Consider the following 21,930-nt stretch of genomic DNA (forward strand, 5'->3'; position numbering starts at 1 on the left):
CCCCATACTTTCCATGTAGCTCAGGCTGGCTTCATACCTTTCATGTAGCTCAGGCTGGCCTCATACCTTCCATGTAGCCCAGGCTGGCCTCATACTTTCCATGTAGCTCAGGCTGGCCTCATACCTTTCATGTAGCCCAGGCTGGCCTCATACCTTCCATGTAGCCCAGGCTGGCCTCATACCTTCCACATCACCAAGAATGACCTTCAATCACAGTCCTCCCGCCTCCATCTCCTCAATGCTGAGATGACAGGCTTTCCCACCTCGTCTCACAAGGGCTGTGCTTTTTGAGCCCTGCCCCCTGATCTCTGGTTGGCCATGCTCTCCTGGTTCTCCACAGGATTTTCCCGAGGAATGTCCATCCCAAGCAAGATGGCTCATCAGGTAAAGGCACTTTCTGACAAGGCTGAGATTCCGAGTTCAAGTCCTAGAACTCACATGGAGGAAAAAAAGAACTAACCCCTGAAACTTATTATCCTCTGACCTCCACATACACGCCGTGGCATGTGCACGCACGCACACGCACACGCACACGCACACACACACACACACACACACACACAAATGTAGAAAACAAAATTTTTGATAGAGTCTAATTAGGTAGCCCTGTCTGGTCTGGAACTCTCTAGACCAGGCTGGCCTTGAACTCACAGAGATTCATGTGATTCTGTCTCCTAGTGCTGGGATTAAAGACATGTGCTGCCAGGCTCTGCGAACCATTTTTTAGATCTATTTACTTTATATGTATGAGTGTTTTGGCTACACATGTATATACATGCACTGTGTGCATGCCTGGTGCCCACAGTGATCACAAGAGGCTGTCAGATGCCTTCCCTGAATGTTGAGTTGCAAGTTGATATAAGTGACCATGTGGGTGCTGGAAGTCATGCTGGGTCGTCTAACAAGAGCAAGAACTGCTCTAAACCACGGAGTGACTCTACCTCTCATTTCCTTAAAGGATTTATGTTACTTTTAATAGTGTGTGAGTCTGTGTGCAGGTAAGTACACATGTGTGCAGATGTTCTTGGAGGCCAGAAGAGGGCCGTAGTAAAGTATCCTGTAATCCTAACACACTTGGAACCCGGTAGACGTTGTGTACCACCACATGGGTGCTGGAAACCCCACTCAGGCCCTGTACAAGAGCAGCCTGCACTCCTAACCTCTGAGTCATTTCTCCAGACCAGAAGGGGAAACAAACATTTTAAGAAGGGGGAAAGAAATCAAATGCACTGAGAACCTTTTATGAGGAGGAGCAAGGTCATCCAAGAGTCAGCTTTGGAGATGGGAACCAGCCGTTCTAGAACATCCTCTAAGTTCTAGCTAGGCACTGCGCCAGGCAGCCTGGAAGGGCCTGAGGCTCTAATAGTTGGGAGCCTGGGAAGTTCTAAAAAAAAAATCCTGGACCCCCTCACGTGGGTCAAGGCTTGCAGCCTGTTTTCCAGGTCATGTTATGTGTCCACCTGTCATTTCATAAGAGCTCAGACCGTGAAGATGCTTATGTTTGCTCTCCTGGTTTATCATTGACCAGGAATGGTTTTAAACAGGTGACACAAACCCCCTGTGCTTCCATTGACTTCTCTATGAAACAGGGAAGAGCAACTTCCCTGTAACGGCACCACTTAGGGAGCCGTCGCTCTAGGATGAAACGGAACTGGCTGTGTGAGCCCGGCATGGAATCCATCAGCTGCCAGAGAGCAAATCTCAGGTTTGATAGGTAACCCGGGGTTATCAAACGCTGCCACCGCCGCCACTGACATAAGTAAGACCCTCCCCGTTTTGCCACCAACCAAATGTCACATGTTTTGCAAATGCTGAGAAGAAACCAGCTGCTTTTCAACCTGGTGACGTCAACAGAAGAGCTCAATTTCTCCTCTTTGCTGACTCGCTTGGACGATGTCAGGTGCTGTTTCCAGTGTAAACTCTCATCCGGGTGTGGCCAGGGCTCCGGGTGAATCAATATTTGTTGAGAGCCTGAAGGGCCTCTTTTTTTTTTTTTTTTTCGTACACAGGGCCATGGGATTGTAGACCTTAGGTCAGGCTCTGATGATAGCAATGCCCCATGTCAGCCCCTCCACCCCGCAAAGAGACAGAATGCAGCCAAATGTTACAGTTGGACCCGAAGAGAATCCGGCACTGGTTATGAAATCGTCATGTTCCTTTGGTCATCGAAGACAAAACAAGGACAGAAGTTACAGAACTTCTTTGTTTCTGTCTGTCTGTTTGTCTTTTGTGTGTATGTGGGTGAATGCATGTGTGTGTGCTGGTGCATGTGTGTGTGCTGGTGCATGTGTGTGTGCTGGTGTGTGTGTGTGTGCTGGTGTATGTGTGTGCTGGTGTATGTGTGTGCTGGTGTGTGTGTGTGTTGGTGTGTGTGTGTGTGCTGGTGTGTGTGTGTGTGCTGGTGTGTGTGTGTACTGGTGTGTATGTGTGCTGGTGTGTATGTGTGCTAGTGTATGTGTGTGCTGGTGTGTGTGTCCTGGTGTGTGTGTGTGCTGGTGTGTGTGTGTGCTGGTGTGTGTGTGTGCTGGTGTGTGTGTGTGCTGGTGTGTATGTGTGCTAGTGTATGTGTGTGCTGGTGTGTATGTGTGCTAGTGTATGTGTGTGCTGGTGTGTATGTGTCCTGGTGTGTGTGTGTGTGCTGGTGTGTGTGTGTGCTGGTGTGTGTGTGTGCTGGTGTGTGTGTGTGCTGGTATATGTGTGTGCTGGTGTGTATGTGTGCTAGTGTATGTGTGTGCTGGTGTGTATGTGTCCTGGTGTGTGTGTGTGCTGGTGTGTATGTGTGCTGGTGTGTATGTGTGCTAGTGTATGTGTGTGCTGGTGTGTGTGTGTGCTGGTGTGTGTGTGTGCTGGTGTGTGTGTGTGCTGGTGTGTGTGTGTGCTGGTGTGTGTGTGTGTGTGCTGGTGTGTATGTGTGCTGGTATATGTGTGTGCTGGTGTGTGTGTGCTGGTGAGTGTGTGCTGGTGTGTGTGTGTGTGCTGGTGCGTGTGTGTGCTGGTGTATGTGTGTGCTGGTGTGTGTGTGTGCGCTGGTGTGTGTGTGTGCTGGTGTGTGTGTGTGCTGGTATATGTGTGTGCTGGTGTGTGTGTGCTGGTGAGTGTGTGTGCTGGTGTGTGTGTGTGCTGGTGCGTGTGTGTGCTGGTGTATGTGTGTGCTGGTGTGTGTGTGTTGGTGTGTGTGTGTGCTGGTGTGTGTGTGTGCTGGTGTGTGTGTGTGCTAGTGTATGTGTGTGCTAGTGTGTGTGTGCTAGTGTATGTGTGTGCTGGTGTATGTGTGTGCTGGTGTGTGTGTGTGTGTGTTGGTGTGTGTGTGTGTGCTGGTGTGTGTATGTGTCCTGGTGTGTGTGTGTGTGTGTGTGCTGGTGTGTATGTGTGCTGGTGTTTATGTGTGCTAGTGTATGTGTGTGCTGGTGTGTATGTGTGCTGGTGTGTATGTGTGCTGGTGTGTATGTGTCCTGGTGTGTGTGTGTGCTGGTGTGTGTGTGTGCTGGTGTGTGTGTGCTGGTGTATGTGTGTGCTGGTGTATGTGTGTGCTGGTGTGTGTGTGTGCTGGTGTGTGTGTGTGCTGGTGTGTGTGTGTGCTGGTGTGTATGTGTGCTAGTGTATGTGTGTGCTGGTGTGTATGTGTGCTAGTGTATGTGTGTGCTGGTGTGTATGTGTCCTGGTGTGTGTGTGTGTGCTGGTGTGTGTGTGTGCTGGTGTGTGTGTGTGCTGGTGTGTATGTGTGCTGGTATATGTGTGTGCTGGTGTGTATGTGTGCTAGTGTATGTGTGTGCTGGTGTGTGTGTCTTGGTGTGTGTGTGCTGCTGTGTGTGTGTGCTGGTGTGTGTGTGTGTGTGTGTGCTGGTGTATGTGTGTGCTGGTGTATGAGTGTGCTGGGGCGTGTGTGTTGGTGTGTGTGTGCTGGTGTGTGTGTGTGCTGGTGTATGTGTGTGCTTCTGTGTGTGTGTGCTGGTGTGTGTGTGCAGGGACACATGCAAGCCAGAGCTCAAGCTTGGGTATTACTCCTCAGAAGCCAGAAGCCACCCATCGTGTGTGTGTGTGTGTGTGTGAAGTGGACATGAGTGCCTCTGAGCACAGGCACAGGTCAGACGACAACTGGTAGCAGCTGGCTTTCTCCTTCCTCTAGGTAGGATCTAGAGATCGAACTCAGGTCTCCCAGCTTAGTGGCAAGTACCTTTACCTGCTGAGCCATCTTGCCTGTCTGTAACTTTAATTTTTTTCCAAACCTTACTTTTTAAAAAGATTTATTTATTTATTTATTTATTTATTCATTGATTTGTTTATTATATGTAAGTACACTGTTGCTGTCTTCAGACACCCCAGAAGAGGGCATCAGATCTCATTACAGATGGTTGTGAGCCACTGTGTGGTTTCTGGGATTTGAACTCTGGGCCTTCGAAAGAGCCGTCAGTGCTCTTAACCACTGAACCATCTTTCCAGCCCCCAAATCTTATTTTTAATGATGATTCTTAAACGCTTTAACCTCCCTTGTAGCCTACCACCCACCAGAGGTAGTGGAAAAGAAATGAAACGGGGGGAAGTGGACCTGTTTTAAAAGGTTCTTTGGAGCAACTGCCATCTGTGTTGTCTGGAAATCGGCAGTTCAGTTCACAGGTTAGCAGCAGCAGCTCGATCCACTCACAAACACCTCGAGGATACACCAGCAGTCTAGCTTGGTAGAGTCGGGTTAGCAACAGCAGTGACAGGACCTAGCAGAGACAGCCAGACCTTAGCCTCGGCTTGAATCAGCAGGAGGGACCGACAGAAATACCAGGAGAAGTGCTTGGCTGTGCCTCTCTCAGCGAAGAAAAGATCAGTGAAGACTCGAGACCCACAAGCCTTGCACAGCTAGCTGTACCAGCAAGCCAAGCTCTGTCTCTGTCATTCCGTGGAGTCCTAGTTATACCCTCCAAACATCTCGTGTCCTTCACATGTTTTACTCTCAGCACAGGTCTCACCTCAGTATGTTCATAAAATCAGCCCAAGTCCTCAGAAGTGGCAACAAACTGCAGCACACCACCAGAAGTTTTTTGGTGCAGCTTCTATGGAGTCTCAACAAACGTAGCTCAAGTATGCAGTGTAAGGCAGACCGATACATTCGTGTCATAAGCAAAGAATCCTTCATCACATGTCCTTTCACGTGCTTGCTTTAGCAGAACATCCTCTCTCCTGTGTCTGCTTCAGCCAAATGTTCCTTCATGAGTCTGCCTGAGCCTTTCACACCTTAACAAAACGTTCCTTCACGTGTTTGCCCCAGCAAAACGCCATCCGACCGACTTTCCAAAGAACTCTAGAGTTTCCACTCCACCAGTCCTCACCTTGTTTTCTGAGACAGGGTCTTTCTTTTGGTCTGGAGCTGGAAAGGAGGCAAGTCTAGCTGGCCAGCCAGCCCCATGGGTCTGTCTGTCGTCACCTCCCCAGCGCTGTGATGACAAGTGAGTGCCACCATGCCCAACCTTTTAGCTGAGTCGGGTAACCAAACTTGTGCCCTCATGTCTGCATGGCAAGCATTTTACCAACTGAGATGCCTCCTCTCCCTTCTGAGTCCCAACCTTATTAAGCAATGTACACCACTACAAAGACCTTCTTCATTCTCCAGGAAGGACTTCTCCAGGCATTTGACCACGGGTCACAGGTGAATGAATGGGTCTGGGCTGGCAAGATGTAAATTGCTCCCATAGGTTGGTGGATATAATTGGTAGAAACAGTTTTATAGCACAGCTGACACGGCACAGTTTTTCCAGGGAGTTGAGGTGGGCTGGGCTAGAAGCTGGTGACGTGCAGATTGCCCTGAATCCTGACCCGAGGAACACATGGCAGAGAGCGTGTCTTTGTGCACACTAGTAAAAAAAAAAAAACCAAAAACCAAAAACCAAAAACAAAACAAAAAAAACCCTGTTTCTGCTGCAGTGGAGACCAAGGTTGGTCCAGAGCCACCTCATTCTTCTGAGATCTCTGGGCCAGTGAGTCAAAGCACAAAGTGTCCTTCAGTGTCTGGGACCCCCTTGTGTTCTCTCGCCACTTGGCAGCTACACTCAGGGGCCATCAGGACCATCCACTTCTGCCACTGCCTCTCCTAGATTATAGGATCTTGCCCAGCATGCTTTGCACCTCTCATGACCCCCAGGACCACAGCTTGGAATAGCTGAAGCTGAGATCACCTCTGTTGGCAGGGAGGAGGCATCTCCCCTACTGTTCCTGGTGAAAATATAAAAATGAAGACTAGGAATGTAGTTCTGGTAGAGCATTTGCCTCAAACTCCTGAACTACTAGGATGGATGTCCAGCACCACAATAAATAAATGTGCAAACCAAAAACACACACACACACACACACACACACATCTGTGAATGGCCAGTGCTACTTTGGGCTTTTAAATTTATTTGTTTATTTTATGTATGTGAGTACACTGTCGCTGTCCTCAGACACACCAGAAGAGGGCATCAGATCCCATTACAGATGGTTGTGAGCCACATTACAGATGGTTGTGAGCCACCATGTGGTTGCTGGGAATTGAACTCTGAACCTCTGGAAAGGCAGCTAGGGCTCTAACCGCTGAGCACTCCAGCTCTGGACTTTTTTTTTTTTTTAATTTGAACTAATCATTGTTGTGTAAGATGTGAGTGTGTGTGTGTGTGTGTGTGTGTGTGTGTGTGTGTGTGTGTGTGTGTGATGGAGCACTTTTGTGCTTAGGGACAAGCTCAGGGAGTCCGTTCTCTTATTCCTCTGTGTTGAAGAAGGCTTTCTTGTTTCTGGCCGATGACCCTCTCTGCCTTTCATCTCTGCAGGAGTGTTGCAATGACTGCTGCACACCACCACCTCCAGCTCTTTTATGTGGGCTCTAGGGCTTGAACTCGGGTCGTCGGGCTGGCGCAGCAAGCCCTTTTACGGGCTGAGCCATCTCACTGGCCCCTTCATGGCAGTTTCTAAGCATTGATTTGGAATCAGTAGTTTCTCCTGTGTGAAAATCCGACTTGTCTGACGTGTCCACAGGCTGAGTCACAGTCATGGCTAAGAGTGAGGTGATGGACCCTGTACTGGCTTGGAATTGCCCAAGCCAAGTTTCTATTTCTTTAAATAGGGATTCACCATGTGTCCCTAAACGCACTGTGGAGTCAAGGCAGGCCTTGAACTCACGATCCTTCCGCCTGACCTTGTGAGTGCTGGCACTGCAGACGTTTTGCTATCACATCCTAGCCTGGTTAACTTTTCTTCATCTTCTCTGACATATCCTTCCTCTCTCTACTTTTAATTTCTTGCGCAAGCTAACCCAAAGTGGCAGGGATTTCCCGAAACCGTGTCAAGAGATGTCTGCTTGCCTCAGATAAGACATCTTGGACAGGTGACAAAACAATTCTAATTCCACTCGAGTCAAGCCCCGTGAACCAGTGGGTTTCTTGAGGTTACTCTCAGGAACCTGGCTAAACAAAAGGCAGCTGCATCACTGGGAAGCCCACCCCAGCATGGCTGACATCTTATACAACTGTATCTCTGTAGCACCAAGCACAACTTGGTGGCAGTTCTACTGAAGAGCTTTTCCTCTAACAGCAAGTATTTGCTGCTTAGAGAGCCTCAGGGTTAGCCCTCTGGGGCTTGTCATTTTCTTCTGAGCTCCTTGAGCGTCTTCCGTCCGAGGTAATGTTTCCAGAGGCGGGGAGGCCCTGGCTACACAGTAAGAATATATTGGAGTTCTTTGTAGCCCGGGGACCCTTGTATTAACTCATTATAACAGGCACCGCTCTCCTGTTACTATAACAACAACAACAACAACAACAAAAACAAGTGGACGTGTATGCTGAGGTCAGGAGTTGATGGAAGGTGGCTTCCCCAATAGCCTTTCTTTCTTTTTGATACAAAATCTTTCATCAAACCTGGGGTTATCAGTTCTGCTAGGCCAGGTGTCCAATAAGCTCTAGTGATTTCCCCTCCCCAACTATCCTCCCTCCCCTGCTGTCTTAGCCCTCTCAGCCTTAAGGGTACAGATGTGTGCTGCTGTGTCTAGCTTTTTGTTTGCTTGTTTTCTTTGATTTGGTTTCTGGAGTGTTTTGTTTTGTTTCTGTTTCCCCCCCCCCCCCTGTGGCTGAGTCACACTATGCATGGTGTTGGCTGACCTGGAACTGTCTATGTAGACCAGGCTGGCCTCAGCTTCCTGAGATTCAGCCTCCCAAGTGCTGAGATGTAAGATGTGTGCCGCCATGCCTCGTTCTGTGTGCCAGGCACTTGACCACCTAAAGCCATTTTCCCAGCCCCTGACTTTTGTTTTTGTGTTTGATTTGAGGCAGGGGTCTTCCTGTAGTCATCAGATTGGCCCCAAATTCCCAGGCTTCAGCCACCCTCCTCTCTCAGCCTCCCAAGTAGACTGCAAACCTGTTCTGGAGGGAGAGCCTTGTTCCACCGTGAAGATATCACCAATTTGAAGCAAAAGCTGGGCCAGCCGGAGCTGACCCAAATCCCTTGGTGTTGATAAACGGTAAATCCCTGTAACTTTGCCAACACTGCTACTGTCTGAGGCACCCTGACGAACTGGTTTCTTAAGTCACTGATTACAGAAGCAAAGTCAGGGGTGTGAGGGTGAGGGGTTGGAGGCCCCTGGACAGGTCATCAGTGTGGGCAGCTGGCACTTGTCAACCGTGAATCCCACACAGCACCAGATCACATTCAGGAAGTGTTTTGAGTGTTAAACCTAGCCACAGTTGAAGGGCCAGGGGGTGTTGTCCTTAAAATCCTGGATGCTGTTCAGAGTCCCCCACTCTAAGAAAGGTCCCAGAGCGGGGTTGGGGATCGTCTAATAAATCTGAAAGGATGGAGAGTTCCTGACATCAGGAGTGGGTCATAGTCTCCAACCCCTGGCTTCTGGTTCTAGGCTTAGAGGATGATCTGTCCACATTTGGATGAGGTTGTTGGGATTACCAAAGAGGACGTCTCTCTTTACAGAGTTCAGAGTAATTGGAATGTGCAGCTCCTAGAACTCTCATGCTCCCAAAGGAAAAGCAGCTGCAAGACAGGTTTAGAGGGCATAAAAGAAAATACAGACAGACATAGATTATTGTAACATGGGTAACCGGGGCCAGCTAGGTGCCTCAGAGGGTGAAAGCAATTGGCCGCAAACAGAGCTGAGTTTGATCCCCAGAACCGGAGTGAAACTAAAAGGAGAGACTTGACCCTACAAACTTGTCCTCTGACCTCCATATGTAAACAGTGGTGTTAGGCACACCATTCACAGAAGGACAACAATACATAAAAACTTAAAATTAAAAAAACACTATTATAATTGCCCTTCCAATCTGAGCCTACACACACAGGCATTCATACACTGGGTTCCAGGATACCCACAGGGCCACAATCCCAGCATGCTCTAATCCCTTGTATAAATTCAACAATATTTGCATAGATGGTGTCGATGGGTGGGATGCTTGTCTAGAGTATATGAAGCCCTGGTTTTGATTCCTAGAACCACATAAACCGGGCATGGTGGTGCATACATGCCTGTAATCTCAGCAGGCAGGGAGTGGAGGGTTGTTTCTACAAGCCAAGTAGCAGAGGGATCGCTGTCAATCACAGGGGTTAGCGCAAGATGAGGCAAGCTGGTGCTAGGAGCCAAACTCGGCCAATACCTTGATGCTGGGTAAATGTCCTCCAAAACTTAATAATATATTTCTATTTTGTTTGTTTGTTTGTTTTTGTTTTTCAAGACAGGGTTTCTCTGTATAGCCCTGGCTGTCCTGGAACTCACTCTGTAGACCAGGCTGGCCTGGAACTCAGAAATCCACCTGCTTCTGCCTCCCAAGTGCTGGGATTAAAGGCATGCACTGCCACTGCCCGGCAATTTCTATTCTTCTAAGTCTCTCAGTTTGTGATTCTTTGTTAAGGCAGCCCTTAGGAGACTAACTCACACCCAACACATTCCTCGTTACCTCAGGACCTTTGCTCTCACTCCCCTCCCTGCGCCACCCCCCCACCCCCCAGCCCAGAGGTCTTCATAGCTTGCTCTGTCTAGTTAATCCTGGCTCAACTCAATATCACTTCCTCCTGGAGGCCCTCCCAGCCATCCCCGCCCTAGCCACCCTCTCTGTTCTCATAGTCACACCTGGCTGGTTTCACAACACCCGTTGCTTTTCATCCATGATCTTTCCTTCATTCCTGCCTGCCTCCCTGCCTTGAATTTGGGTTCAATGTGACGAAGACCATCTATCTGCTTAACTCTGGCCGTATTGCCACCACCCAGAATGGTGTCTGGCACACAGTTGCTGTTCAACACATGAAAACCAAACAAATGAATATCAACTGTTAACTTCGATCGATCAAGGACCAGGAGTTTCACCACCAGGTTCCCCGTGATTCATCCGAGCTGGGGAAATCCCTGTTTGGCTCCAAGCTTCTGTCTGCCGCCTTCCAGAAGAAGGCAAACCCTGCTTTTAAATTCCCACTTGTAGGAGCCGAAGGTAATAGAGACAGAAAACTGGGAACACTTGAACTAGGAGACGCTCCATCTGTCTGTCCCTGGTTTCTTGCCATCTACCGAGGGCTGAGAAATCACAGTATCTGAATTCTTAATCTGCATCCAGCTCGGGAGGGAAAAAAAAATAAGCCTCATCTTGCCAAAGGATCTAGGAGGGACAGAAACTGGAAATGAAAGTACAACAGAAACTTCTTGTTTCTCAACTGGCACGACGCAACCTGGTACATCTCCTTTCTGGCTCTAAACTGGGAACTGAAACCATTCCATAGGAAGCTCCTCTTCCTTCTCCTAGGGGTGGGAAAAAAAAGCCCACTCTGGTCTGATTCTCTTTTTAATATACAGCTATTAATAGCAATGCTCACCAAACTGCAAAGGGAAAAAACTCCGCTGTAAACTTTTCGGTATAGCCTTTCAAACCTAACTAACTTACATATTCCCCACCGGTGCCGTTCCCCTTGGCTATCTCAAGACAGGGCTCTTCTGCACCCTTCTGTGTTTTTGCAGTACACTAGATCTTCCTGCTAGGATACAGTTCATAACCCAGGTCTTAAGTAAGAAGACCGTTTCTGTGAACCCTAACCCAGACAAAATGCTGCAGCAGCCTGTGTCTCCTGTCGAAATTTATTGAAATGGTAGATGTTAAAGTACAGAAACCCAAGCAATGAACCCGCCCCCCCCCAACCATGGACACAGTTGAATTCCTTTTGATAAGAAACGCGGGGACAGAGGAGGGAAGCCACTGTTTCCCCAAAGCCTTTTAAAGCTCAGCTGAATTTTTTACTGTTTCTCTCCAGCACTGAGTTCAGTCCCTCCTGGGGCTATCCCCCTCTTACCACCATTGGAGACTCGGAGAACAATCAAATCTTTTGCATCTCCTCCCCTCTTTAGCATTTCTGCTAAAGTCTGGCTGAAAGGTAAACTGGTCCCACCGAACACAAGTGACCAACTGGCTTGTCAGTGACATCTGGGTAGAAATCCCCTCCAGTTTCGTGGATCCCCTTGTCCCCACTGGGGCCCACGGACAGGCTAAGTAGGACCCTAGGACGAAGAGCCATCTGTGACTTTGAGCAGAACTGAGGTGTGTCTGGGTGCATCTGGGGCTCAAACTCTGCAGGACTCTGTCTTCTTCAGTCCTGTAAGCTTAGGAGGCTGAGAAGTTCCCACTGTCTGAAAACTCCGCTTTCTGTTCCTCTGAGATTTTCTATGGCTGCTCCTTGCAACCAAAACTGCTCACTGCACCACGCCGTTTTCTCTAAATTCGATTCTCCGAATCTAGAAGTTCCAAGAAAGCGTAAGCCAAGTCTGAAGATGTTACCCTGTTCAACAAATGGCCAAATCGCCTCTCCAGAGAGCACAGGCCTGAGTGGCAATCTCCCTTCTTGTCATTATAACTTAACGAGATGTGGAAGCCAGATAAGGGGGGCTGCCTGGCTCACTGGGGTCAGCCATTAGCGCCCCTGGAATACTTCTGGTTGTGCTGGGGTCCCCTGTGAGCTCCACACTAGTGCTTCGGTTATTATCGGGTTCACCCAATGTTTTCTTTCGAAGGCAGCGGTTGATACATGTGGAGAAGAAGTTGGGGAAAGATGGACTGGAGAAATAGTAGACCACAGGGTCCAGCATGCTGTTCATGTAGGTAAAGCTAAGGGTGGTGAAGAAAGCCAGGTCCACCGAGGAGTAGATGTCACAGTTGCGCACGTTATATTTGTAGAGAAGCCAGAAGATGCGGATGCGCACAGCCACACTGGGTAGGAAGCAAATGATGAATACAATAGCCACCACCATGATGAAGTTGATGGCCCTCTTGATCTTGGCATGTCTGTCCATCTGTCTCTGCCTCAGGCTCCAGATGATCCTGCCTGAGCAGAACAAGATGATGGCCAGGGGCAAGAAGAATTCCAAGAGGAACATGGCATCGTGCCACCTGAAGTTGTAACAGATGCTGAAGCTGCTACACAGATATGCCTCGCCATTTTTGGTCATCATGTTTGTATAGAGGAGGTGGACCGTCAGGCCGATGGTGAGACCCCACAAGAAGCAAGAGATGATGGCCGCCGTCCGGTTGGAGATCTTGTTCAAGAAGTGGTGTGGATGGACCACCCGGAAGTAGCGGTCCACAGCCACCACGGTGAGGAAGATGATGCTGCCCTGTCGGTTCATGGCCAACATGAAGAGCATCACACGGCAGGGGATGTCTCCGAACCTCCAGTCCCAGTTATGGACATAGTTGTCTGTCAGGAACGGCAGGCAGATGATCAGGAGAAAGTCAGCCACGGCCAAGTTGAACAAGAAAATCCGGCTGGATTTCCAGGACTTGAGGTGGAAACAGAAAATCCACAAGGCAAGGCCATTGCCCAGGAGTCCAAACACAAATTCCAGCCCCAACACCGGTGGCAAGACCTTGGCGATGTTTTCATCTCGGAACACACAGCAGTTCTTGCCGTTTATCACTAGAAAATGGTCTGACTTGCTCATGAGTGGATCTGGCCGGTCCAGCCTCAGAGTGCCTCACCTAGCGAAGGCTCAAGGCAAGTGTGTGTCTGTGTGGTGAACCTGTGGTTCAGCCCTCGGCTTTATGTCATGTCAGGGTGTTGAAAGAGATGACTGAATGGTTACCAGGAAACTACGAAATCATTTAAAAAAAAAAAAAAGGCTAGCAAGGCTCTTATGCAATTTACTGTTTGCATAAACAAGTAATAAAAAAAAAAGTCCCCTGGGCAGACGGGAACCCAGAAATTTTTCTAAACGTAAAGGATAAGTTTAGGCAAGCCGACTCTCAGAGGTGGACAAGTCAGATCTGAGGGCATTCCTTCTGAAGGCTGCAGGCATGCACACTGGCTAGGTGATTGGCCTCAGAGAATCCATTCACTGCCGTTTACTTAGCTGACAATAATTAATAAATTAACAAGGGCAGTAACCATGCACCATACTAAAGGAACAGTCAGGCTTTCCAGGAGCAGTAAGAGTTCGTGTGAAATTCTACTATGCATTGGTAATGTGGATACGGTTTCCTCTGTCTGTCTGTCTGTGTGTCTGTCTGTCTGTCTGTCTGTCTCTCTGTGTCTCCCCCACATCCTTGTTTTCTTTCTAGGATTTATTTTTATTTTTGCATGCCTGTCTGTGTGGCTGTGTACATACAACAACAGCCCCAGAGGCTGTTGGATACCCTGGAGCTAGAGTTATAAGACAGTTGTGAGCCACCCCAATGTGGGGATAGGGAGCCGAACGCAGGTCGTCTGCAGGAGCAGCGGGTGCTCCTAACCTCCAACTCAGTTCTCTAGCGCCGTGCTCTTTTTCCTTTCTTCCTTCCTCTCAGATAGATGTCTCCTCTCGCTACGTCTCCCAAGCTGGCTTCTCCACATCTTCCTGCTTCTGCTTCCCAAGTGCTGGGATTGCAGACCCAGCGCCTGGGTGTGTGGTATTCGTAGAAATAGCTCTGATTTCAAGCCTCAAGAGGGTGCAGAAAGATTTCTTTTCTCTCTCTCTCTCTTTTTTTTAAGTGTGATTAAGTGTCATCCTACAGAGTATCTACCATTGACTATCTACTTTGAGTTTGAAATTAGAAATTGGAAATTTGCCAGGCGGTGGTGGTGCATACCTTTAATCCCAGTACTCGGCAGGCGAAAGCAGGTAGATCTCTGAATTTACCTGCTCTACAGATGAAGTTCCAAGACAGCCCGGGCTAGACAGAGAAACTCTGTCTCAAAAAAAAAAAAAGGAAACGTGTCCCTTTAGTTGCACACCCAAATCCTCTAATGGCATTTGATAGACCTTTGTAGTCTAGACTCAGGGTGACCTGATCTTGGATCCTATAGGATCAGAGATACTCCATGGAGACTGTGACAATGACAACTTTGAGATTGGTGGTGCCCACATTGCAGTTTCCAGTGTTCCAGATTCCATGTCTTGAAACTCCATGTTTGCCGGTTTTTTTCAAGATTGATTGATTGATTTTTATGTATATGAGTATACTGTAGCTGTACAGATAGCTATGAGCCATCATATGGTTGCTGGGAATTGAACTCAGGACCTCTGCTTGTTCCAGCCCCGCTTGCTCCGGCCCAAAGATTTATTTATTATTATATGTAAGAGCAATCTAGCTGTCTTCAAATGCACCAGAAGAGGGCATCAGATCTCATTATGGATGGTGGTGAGCCATGTGGTTGCTAGGATTTGAACTCAGGACCTCTGGAAGAGCAGTTAGTCCTCTTAACCTCTGAGCCATCTCTCCAACCATCTTTGTTTGTTTATTGGTTTTTTTTTAAAGATTTATTTATTTATTATATGTAAGTACACTGTAGCTGTCTTCAGACACTCCAGAAGAGGGCATCAGATCTTTGTTACAGATGGTTGTGAGCGACCATGTGGTTGCTGGGATTTGAACTCCGGACCTTCAGAAGAGCAGTCGGGTGCTCTTACCCATCTCACCAGTCCCCCGTTTATTGGTTTTTGAAACAGGATTTCTCCTTGGAGCCCCGGCAGTCATGGAACACATTGTGTAGACCAGGCTGACCTCAAACTTTTTGCCTGCCTCTGTTTTTTAAGTACTGGGACTGAAGGTGTGTACCACCGCACCCTGCTGATTTGTTTCTTTAATCTGTATGAGAGTTTGCCTGTGTTAGAATGCTATGTACACCACCTACTGCAGTATCCAAAGAGGCCAGAAGAGGGCGTTAATCTCTGGAAGCAGAGTTACAGATGGTTGTGAGCCACCACGTGGTTGCTGGGAATTGAACTCAGGACCTCTGGAAGAACAGCCAATGCTCTTAACTGCTGAGCCATCTCTCCAATATGTTTTTTTTGTTTGTTTGTTTGCTTTGGGGTTTTTTTGGGTTTCTTTTTGTTTGTTTGTTTGTTTTCAAGGCAGGATTTCTCTGTGTAGCCCTGGTTGTCCCGGAACTCATTCTGTAGACCAGACTGGCCTCAAACTCAGAAATCCCCCGGTCTCTGCTTCCCGAGTGCTGGTATAATACTGTATTTTTTAAAGAGACTTTTTGAAACGTTGAGAGAGAGAGAGAGAGTCTGTGTGTCGGTGTGTTTGTGTGTCTGTCTGTGTATATATGCATGTGAATACAGGTGCCCTCGGAGACCAGCAGAAGGTGTCAGGTTCCCTGAGGCAGGAGTTGCAGTTGGATATGAGTTACCTGATCTGGATGCTAGAAATTGAATTCAAGTTCTCAGCGAGAACAAGTGCTCTTAACTGAGACGTCCATCTCCAGTCCCTTAAACAGGCTTCTGAGACAGCATCTCCCTATGTATCTCAGGCTGGCCTGGCCTCACTGCTGGCCCCGATTGTCCTGTCTGCACGGAGTGCTGGGATTACAGGCTTATGACATGAACCCAGATCACTGCCTCTTCCTCTGCAATTGCCTTGAATGTTAGCTGGCATTGACGCTTGCTTGACTTACTGCCTGTGGGTGCTGGTAACGCTTCCTCCTGGGTAAATGTGATCTTATTGAGGGCATGTGTTTTGGTTTGAAAGTAAAAGACCCCCCTGCAGGCTCCCAGGCTGAAACTGTTTTTCAAGCTTAGAGAACTTTGAGGATGGTAGCTGGTAGAGACCAATCGCTAGGCCTGGAAAGTTATATCCACTTTAGGTTGATATAACTTTAGGTCTGCGCTCCTCTCCCTCCAGGTCCAGGCCTGAGGCACCACAGAGTGGGCTGCTTGATGTCACAGTGGACTGTGACACACCAAAACAGATCTCTTCTAAGTTGTTTTTGTCTGGTATTTGGTCACAACAACAACAACTTGAAAGTAACGCACACAACACCCGTGAAGTAATCCTATGAGAAACAACTAGCCCTGATTGTTGCTGGCATCCAGAATCTGTGTGTGTGTGTGTGTGCACGCGTGCGCGCACAGTAACTGAAGTGTGTGTGTGTGTGTACGCACACAGTAACTGAAGGCTGACTGCGAGTGGCTTCTTGAGCTGTTGTTGCCCACAGAACTCATTGTCTGGCCAGCCAATCCCAAGAGTCACCTGTCTTGACCCCACCAACCAGCACGGGGGACTACAGACACGCATCACCATGCCCGACTTCATACAAGAGTGCTGTGGACCTGACCTCAGATAAAGTGTTTGCATAGCACACCCTTTGCCCAATCGTACCCTTAAAATTAAAAAAAAAAAATGTAAGCATTAAACCTAGGACCCTGCAATCCTAGTTCTTACGAGACAGAGGCCGAAAGATTCGGAATTCAAGGCCCTTCTCAGCTCTAGATGGAGTTCAAGGTCAGCCTGAGCTACTTGAGACAGTCTCAAGACAGACAAAGGCAAACCAACTAACAACAAGAAGGAAAAAAAAAAAAAAGAGCCATTATATAGGTTAGCTTTTATTGTCAATTTAATACAACCTAGAAACAATTGGGTAGAGTCTCAATAAGGGATCGTCTGCATTGTGTTTGCCTGTGGGTATATCTGTAGGAGATTGTCCTGATTGTGTTAACTGATACAGGAAGACCTAGCCCACCATGGGTGGCACCATTCCCTAGGCCAGGGGATCCTGAAGTATATGAGAATAGAGAAACTGAGCTGAGTGTAACACAGTGAGTGAGCGAGGTTGCAGAAGCTTATCTCTCTCTGCTCTAAGTGTGGATATAATGTAACTAGCTGCCTCAACTTCTCGCCTTGACTTCCTCACAATAGTGAACAAGAATGGCAAACTTAAATAATCCCTTTTCCGCCCATGCTGGGTTTTGCTGGGGTATTTCTCACAGCAAACAGAAATGAAACCAGACAGTCATGGATAATTCTGTTTTCTTTCTTTCTTTCTTTCTTTCTTTCTTTCTTTCTTTCTTTCTTTCTTTCTTTCTTTCTTTCTTTCTTTCTCTCTCTCCTTCCCTTCCTCTCTCCCTCCCTCCCTCCCCCTCTCCCTCCCCCTCCCTCCCTCCCTCTCTCTCTCTCTCTCTCTGTCTCTCTCTCTCTCTTTCTTTCTTTCTTTCATTTTTTTTCTTTTTCTTTTTTTAGACTGGATTTCTCTGTGTAGCCCTACAGAAACTTCTTCTGTAGACCAGGCCTCCAACTCAGAGATCCACTTGCCTCTGCTTCCTGAGTTCCAGGATTAAAGATGTGTTTTCACCCCCCCAACACCCCCCCCAGCCTATCACAGATAAAATTAGAGTAACTACGAATAGTCAAATATGGCAACGTAGAACAGCTAATTCTGATCCATCCTTAGGGGGCTGTTATGCTCCTTACTTGTCCCCCCAGTTTCCTCTTGTGGAAACTGGGGACCTAGGTGACACCCCTCCCTTCCTGCTCCTGAGGGCTTCCCTACAATGCTCACATTCAAAGCTTCTAAACAGGAAATTTGGAGCTACTTAGAGGGAATGTAAATTGAGGTCTCTGGGTGCCAGGGCCTGCTATGGAATTTCCAGTCTTCCTACCTCTGGAGGGCACGCCCTGTCTTGTACTGATCTTTCTTTTCTTTTTTCTTTCCCCTTACTGGTGCGTGAGTTGTACAGAAACTTGTTACAACGAATCCCTTACAGTGATTGTGCAGCTTAGTGGAAAGGATATTATACTCATGGATATGACTCTCAGTCATCGAGAGCCCCTAAGCTGGGTGGGACAGCTTGAAAGGTGTGCCACGGTTCTCACAGAAGTTATTATGAGTTGATTTTTCACATGAGGAGGGTCTCAATATGTTAGCCAGGCTAACCTTGAATTTCTGGGTCAAAGGATTCTTCTTTGGGTAACTGGGACTCCAGATGTTTGCCACTGCTCCCACAAAACAGTTTTAAAACTTTGATAGGTCCTGGCGGTATATGTCTGTGAGCTTTGAACTCTGGAAGCAAGTAGAGGCAGGAGGATCACTGCAAGTTTATGGCCAGCCTGGTCTACATGATGAATTCCAGTCTAGCCAGGAGGGATATATAGACGCTGACTCAAAACAAACAAACAAACAAACAAACAAAGGGGCTGGAGAGATGGCTCACAAGCAGTTAAGAGCACCGACTGCTCTCCCAGAGGACCCGGGTTCAATTGCCAGCATCCACGTGGCAACTCACAACTGCCTGGAACTCCAGCTCCAGGTCTTCTGAGACTCTCAGACAGACATCCGTGCACATAAACCAAAGCCAAAACCAAACGTTAACTGATTAAACATGAGTACATAAAGTCGAGGAGGTGGTAGGTAGATGATGCTTTTAATCCTAGTACTGGGCAGACAGAGGAGTCATCTCTTTGAATTTGAGGCCAGCCTGGGCTACACACCAAGTTCTGGATCAGCCACAGCTACATGTGGAGAGCTTGTTTCACAAACAAACAAACAAAACAAAATAAAGAATTAAGCAAATAAATATAATAGGGCCAGGGCTGTAGCCCAGTGGTAGAGCACTTGCCTAGCTCACCCGATACCCTGAGCTTGGTCTCCAACAATATAAAAGTACCATAAGAATACCAGCTGTCCCTTGTCAACTGCTTGCTGTCTATCAGGCATCTTACTGAGAGATTTCCACGTGCAATCTCATCTTCTCTTCACACACATCCTGTGAAAGAGGTTTTGTTACCTTACCTCTGGAAAAACAGGGCCTAGAGCAGCAAGCGGTTCTCAAAACCTCCCAATGCTGCTACCCTTTATTTAACACAGTTCCTCATGCTGTGGTGAGCCCCAACCGTAAGATTGTTTTCGCTGCTACTTCATAACTGTCACTTTGATACTGTTACGAATCACAATGTAAATATCTGATATGCAGGATATCTGATATGCAACCTCTAGGAAAGAGTTGTTGGACGCCCCCCCTCCCCAAGGGCTGAGAACCATTGGCTTGGAGACTTTAAGCAGGTAACTCTCTCATGTCTGCAAATAACCTGGGTTTCTGTTTTAGTTTATCTATTACTGGTTAACGAGTCACCACCAAAACCAGTAGCTTAAAATAAACGCCACTGTCCTTTTCCTTCATGGGTATCTGGGTATCATGGTGTTCATGGGCATCATGACTGAATTCAGCTGGTTTCCTTGGGGCCTTTTCAGTTGGGGGTCTAGGTTAGAAATATAGAACTATACTCTTGTCACGGCCAGGAGAACTAGTTTTTCTCCTGGCCCTGACAAGATACTCAACAAACACAACTTAAGGGTTTGGTTTTGGCTTACAGTTAGAGGGGATACAGTCCCAGCATGGCTGGGAATGCAGAGCTATGAGCACGAGGCCTGGGGTCAACACATGCTGCGGTCAGGAAGCAGAGGGAGGTGAGCCAGAGGTGCTTTCTCCTTTGTATCAGTGTGAGACTCCAGCCTATACACTTAGGGTGGGCCTTCCCTCCTCCATTAAACCTCTCTGAGAACACCCCTCCCCCACTCCACCCCACCACACACAGAGAAAGTTTGAGACTGAGTCCTGGCGATGATCAAGAATGACACGGAGACACACGGGTTCCTCACCCTCTCGGTATAGTCGTATGCTTCTCCACGTGGCTTCTTCACCTGGCCCTGCCACGATGTGTTCTGCACACGGGGTAGGCTGGGCTGCATGTGGGTCACTCTGGGTTTCCAGAAGGCCACAGGCTGACCTTCTTCATGCTTGTGCTTGGGAATCCCAGAACACCACCACTATCATATCACAGCAAGGGTTCATGGTCCACTGAGACAGGAGACACTCGTAGAGTCCAGTGGCAGGAAGCACAGATTCTTGGAGGACATTTTGAAAGGTGTCTCACTGCAGACTGAAAATGTCATTGAAGGCACATGTGGCTTAAGGAGACAGGACAGACCTGGGGCTCTAATAAAGACGACAGAGTAGTAGAAGTGGAGAGATAAACATTAGTTGTACAAACGTGTGTGTGTGTGGGGGGGTATTTATATATACACACACACATACATATATGTGTGTGTGTGTACATGCATATATATACATATATGTATATCTACATATATATGTGTGTATATATATGAATAATAAATGCAATGAGTAGGGAAAGTGAGAAAGAATTTTTTTGTTTGTTTGTTTTTTCGAGACAGGGTTTCTCTGTGTTCTCTGTATATCCCTGGCTGTCCTGGAACTCACTCTGTAGACCAGGTTGGCCTTGAACTCAGAAATCTGCCTGCTTCTGCCTCCCAAGTGCTGGGATTAAAGGCGTGCACCACCACTGCCCAGCTAATAAAGAATTTTTCTATTTTCTTTTCTTTGTTTCTTTTTTCTCTTTCTCTTTCTTTCTTTCTTTCCTTCTTTCTTTCTTTCTTTCTTTCTTTCTTTCTTTCTTTCTTTCTTTCTTTCTTTCTTTCTTTCTTCCTTCCTTCCTTCCTTCCTTTCTTTCTTTCTTTCTTTGATGCACAATCTGACATAGCACAGCTGAGAATAACTGAACTTCTGATCCTCCTGCCTCAGGAGTGCTGGGGTTTCAGGCATGCACCTCCACTTCCAGTTCACGCCAAACTTGGGACTTAATGCAGAGTTTTGTGGATATTCAGCAAGCATTCTCTCAACTGGGCTACATCCCAGCCTTAGGGTTCTTTGTTTGTTTGTTTGTTTTATGTTCATTGATGTTTTGCCTGCATGTATGTCTGTGCGAGGGTGTCAGGTCCTGGAACTTGAGTTTCAGACAGTTGAGCGCTACCAAGTGGGTGCAGGGAACTGATAGCAGGCCCTCTGGAATAATGGATAGCACCTTCGGGTTGGGAGCCTGGCATGGTGGTTTTAAACCAGCCTGAGCTACATAGTGTGCCCCTGTTTTAAATGTCCAAAAAAAAAAAAAAACCCAAATCAAAACAACAACAAAAGCAACAACAACAAAATCCTGCTCTCCAGTACTAGGGCAGTAAGTGTGTGCCACTCTGCTCTCCAGTACTAGGGCAGTAAGTCTGTGCCACTCTGCTCGGTCTCATCTTGAAATTTTCTATGCTTTTTTTTTTTTTTAAGGGCCCTAAAATTTCCATTTTTGCATTATACCCTGCAGGCTGCAGAACCAGCTCTGCGGCTATGTATGCTTCCGTCCTAAGACTATGGTCTTGCATCATCCTGGAACTGGATTGGGAGCTAAAGGCCCAGAAGGCCAATGGGGCAGCCCTGGCAGCACAGTGAGGTTTAACTCCTCATGTGCTGGGGATCTCATCCCTTCAAGCCCTATGCACGCATGACTTCAAACCTCATCCTAACCAGTGTATCTTCAGTTAGAGGGTCAGGCATGGTGGCAAAGACGTTACAATCTTTCTTTCTTCCTTCCTTCCTTCCTTCCTTCCTTCCTTCCTTTCTTTCTTTCTTTCTTTCTTCCTTCCTTCCTTCCTTCCTTCCTTCCTTCCTTCCTTCCTTCCTTCCTTTCTTTCTTTCTTTCTTTCTTTCTTTCTTTCTTTCTTTCTTTCTTATGTGAATCAATATTTTGCCTTCATTTAAGTGCACCACACTCCTGTTTTGCCCATGGAGGCCAGGGGAGGATGTTGGATCTCCCAGAACTAGAGTTGTAAGCTGTTGTGAGCCACCACGTGGGTGCTGAAAACTGAACATAGATCCTTTGCCAAAGCAGCAAGTGTTTT

The 21,930-nt window shown here is 47.5% G+C and overlaps 1 protein-coding gene across 1 annotated transcript; it reads right to left on the reverse strand.

Annotated features, from left to right (window-relative positions):
* Positions 1-11,106: 11,106 nt before the first annotated feature.
* LOC110295351 (hydroxycarboxylic acid receptor 2) lies at positions 11,107-12,990 on the reverse strand. Its single transcript, XM_021163872.2, has one exon. The coding sequence runs from the start codon at positions 12,932-12,934 to the stop codon at positions 11,852-11,854; it is 1,083 nt and encodes a 360-aa protein (XP_021019531.1). The 5' UTR covers positions 12,935-12,990; the 3' UTR covers positions 11,107-11,851.
* Positions 12,991-21,930: the final 8,940 nt, after the last annotated feature.

This window comes from Mus caroli, unplaced genomic scaffold (assembly GCF_978045245.1).
Source record: "Mus caroli unplaced genomic scaffold, Mus_caroli_1 scaffold_4, whole genome shotgun sequence".
NCBI lineage: Eukaryota > Metazoa > Chordata > Mammalia > Rodentia > Muridae > Mus > Mus caroli.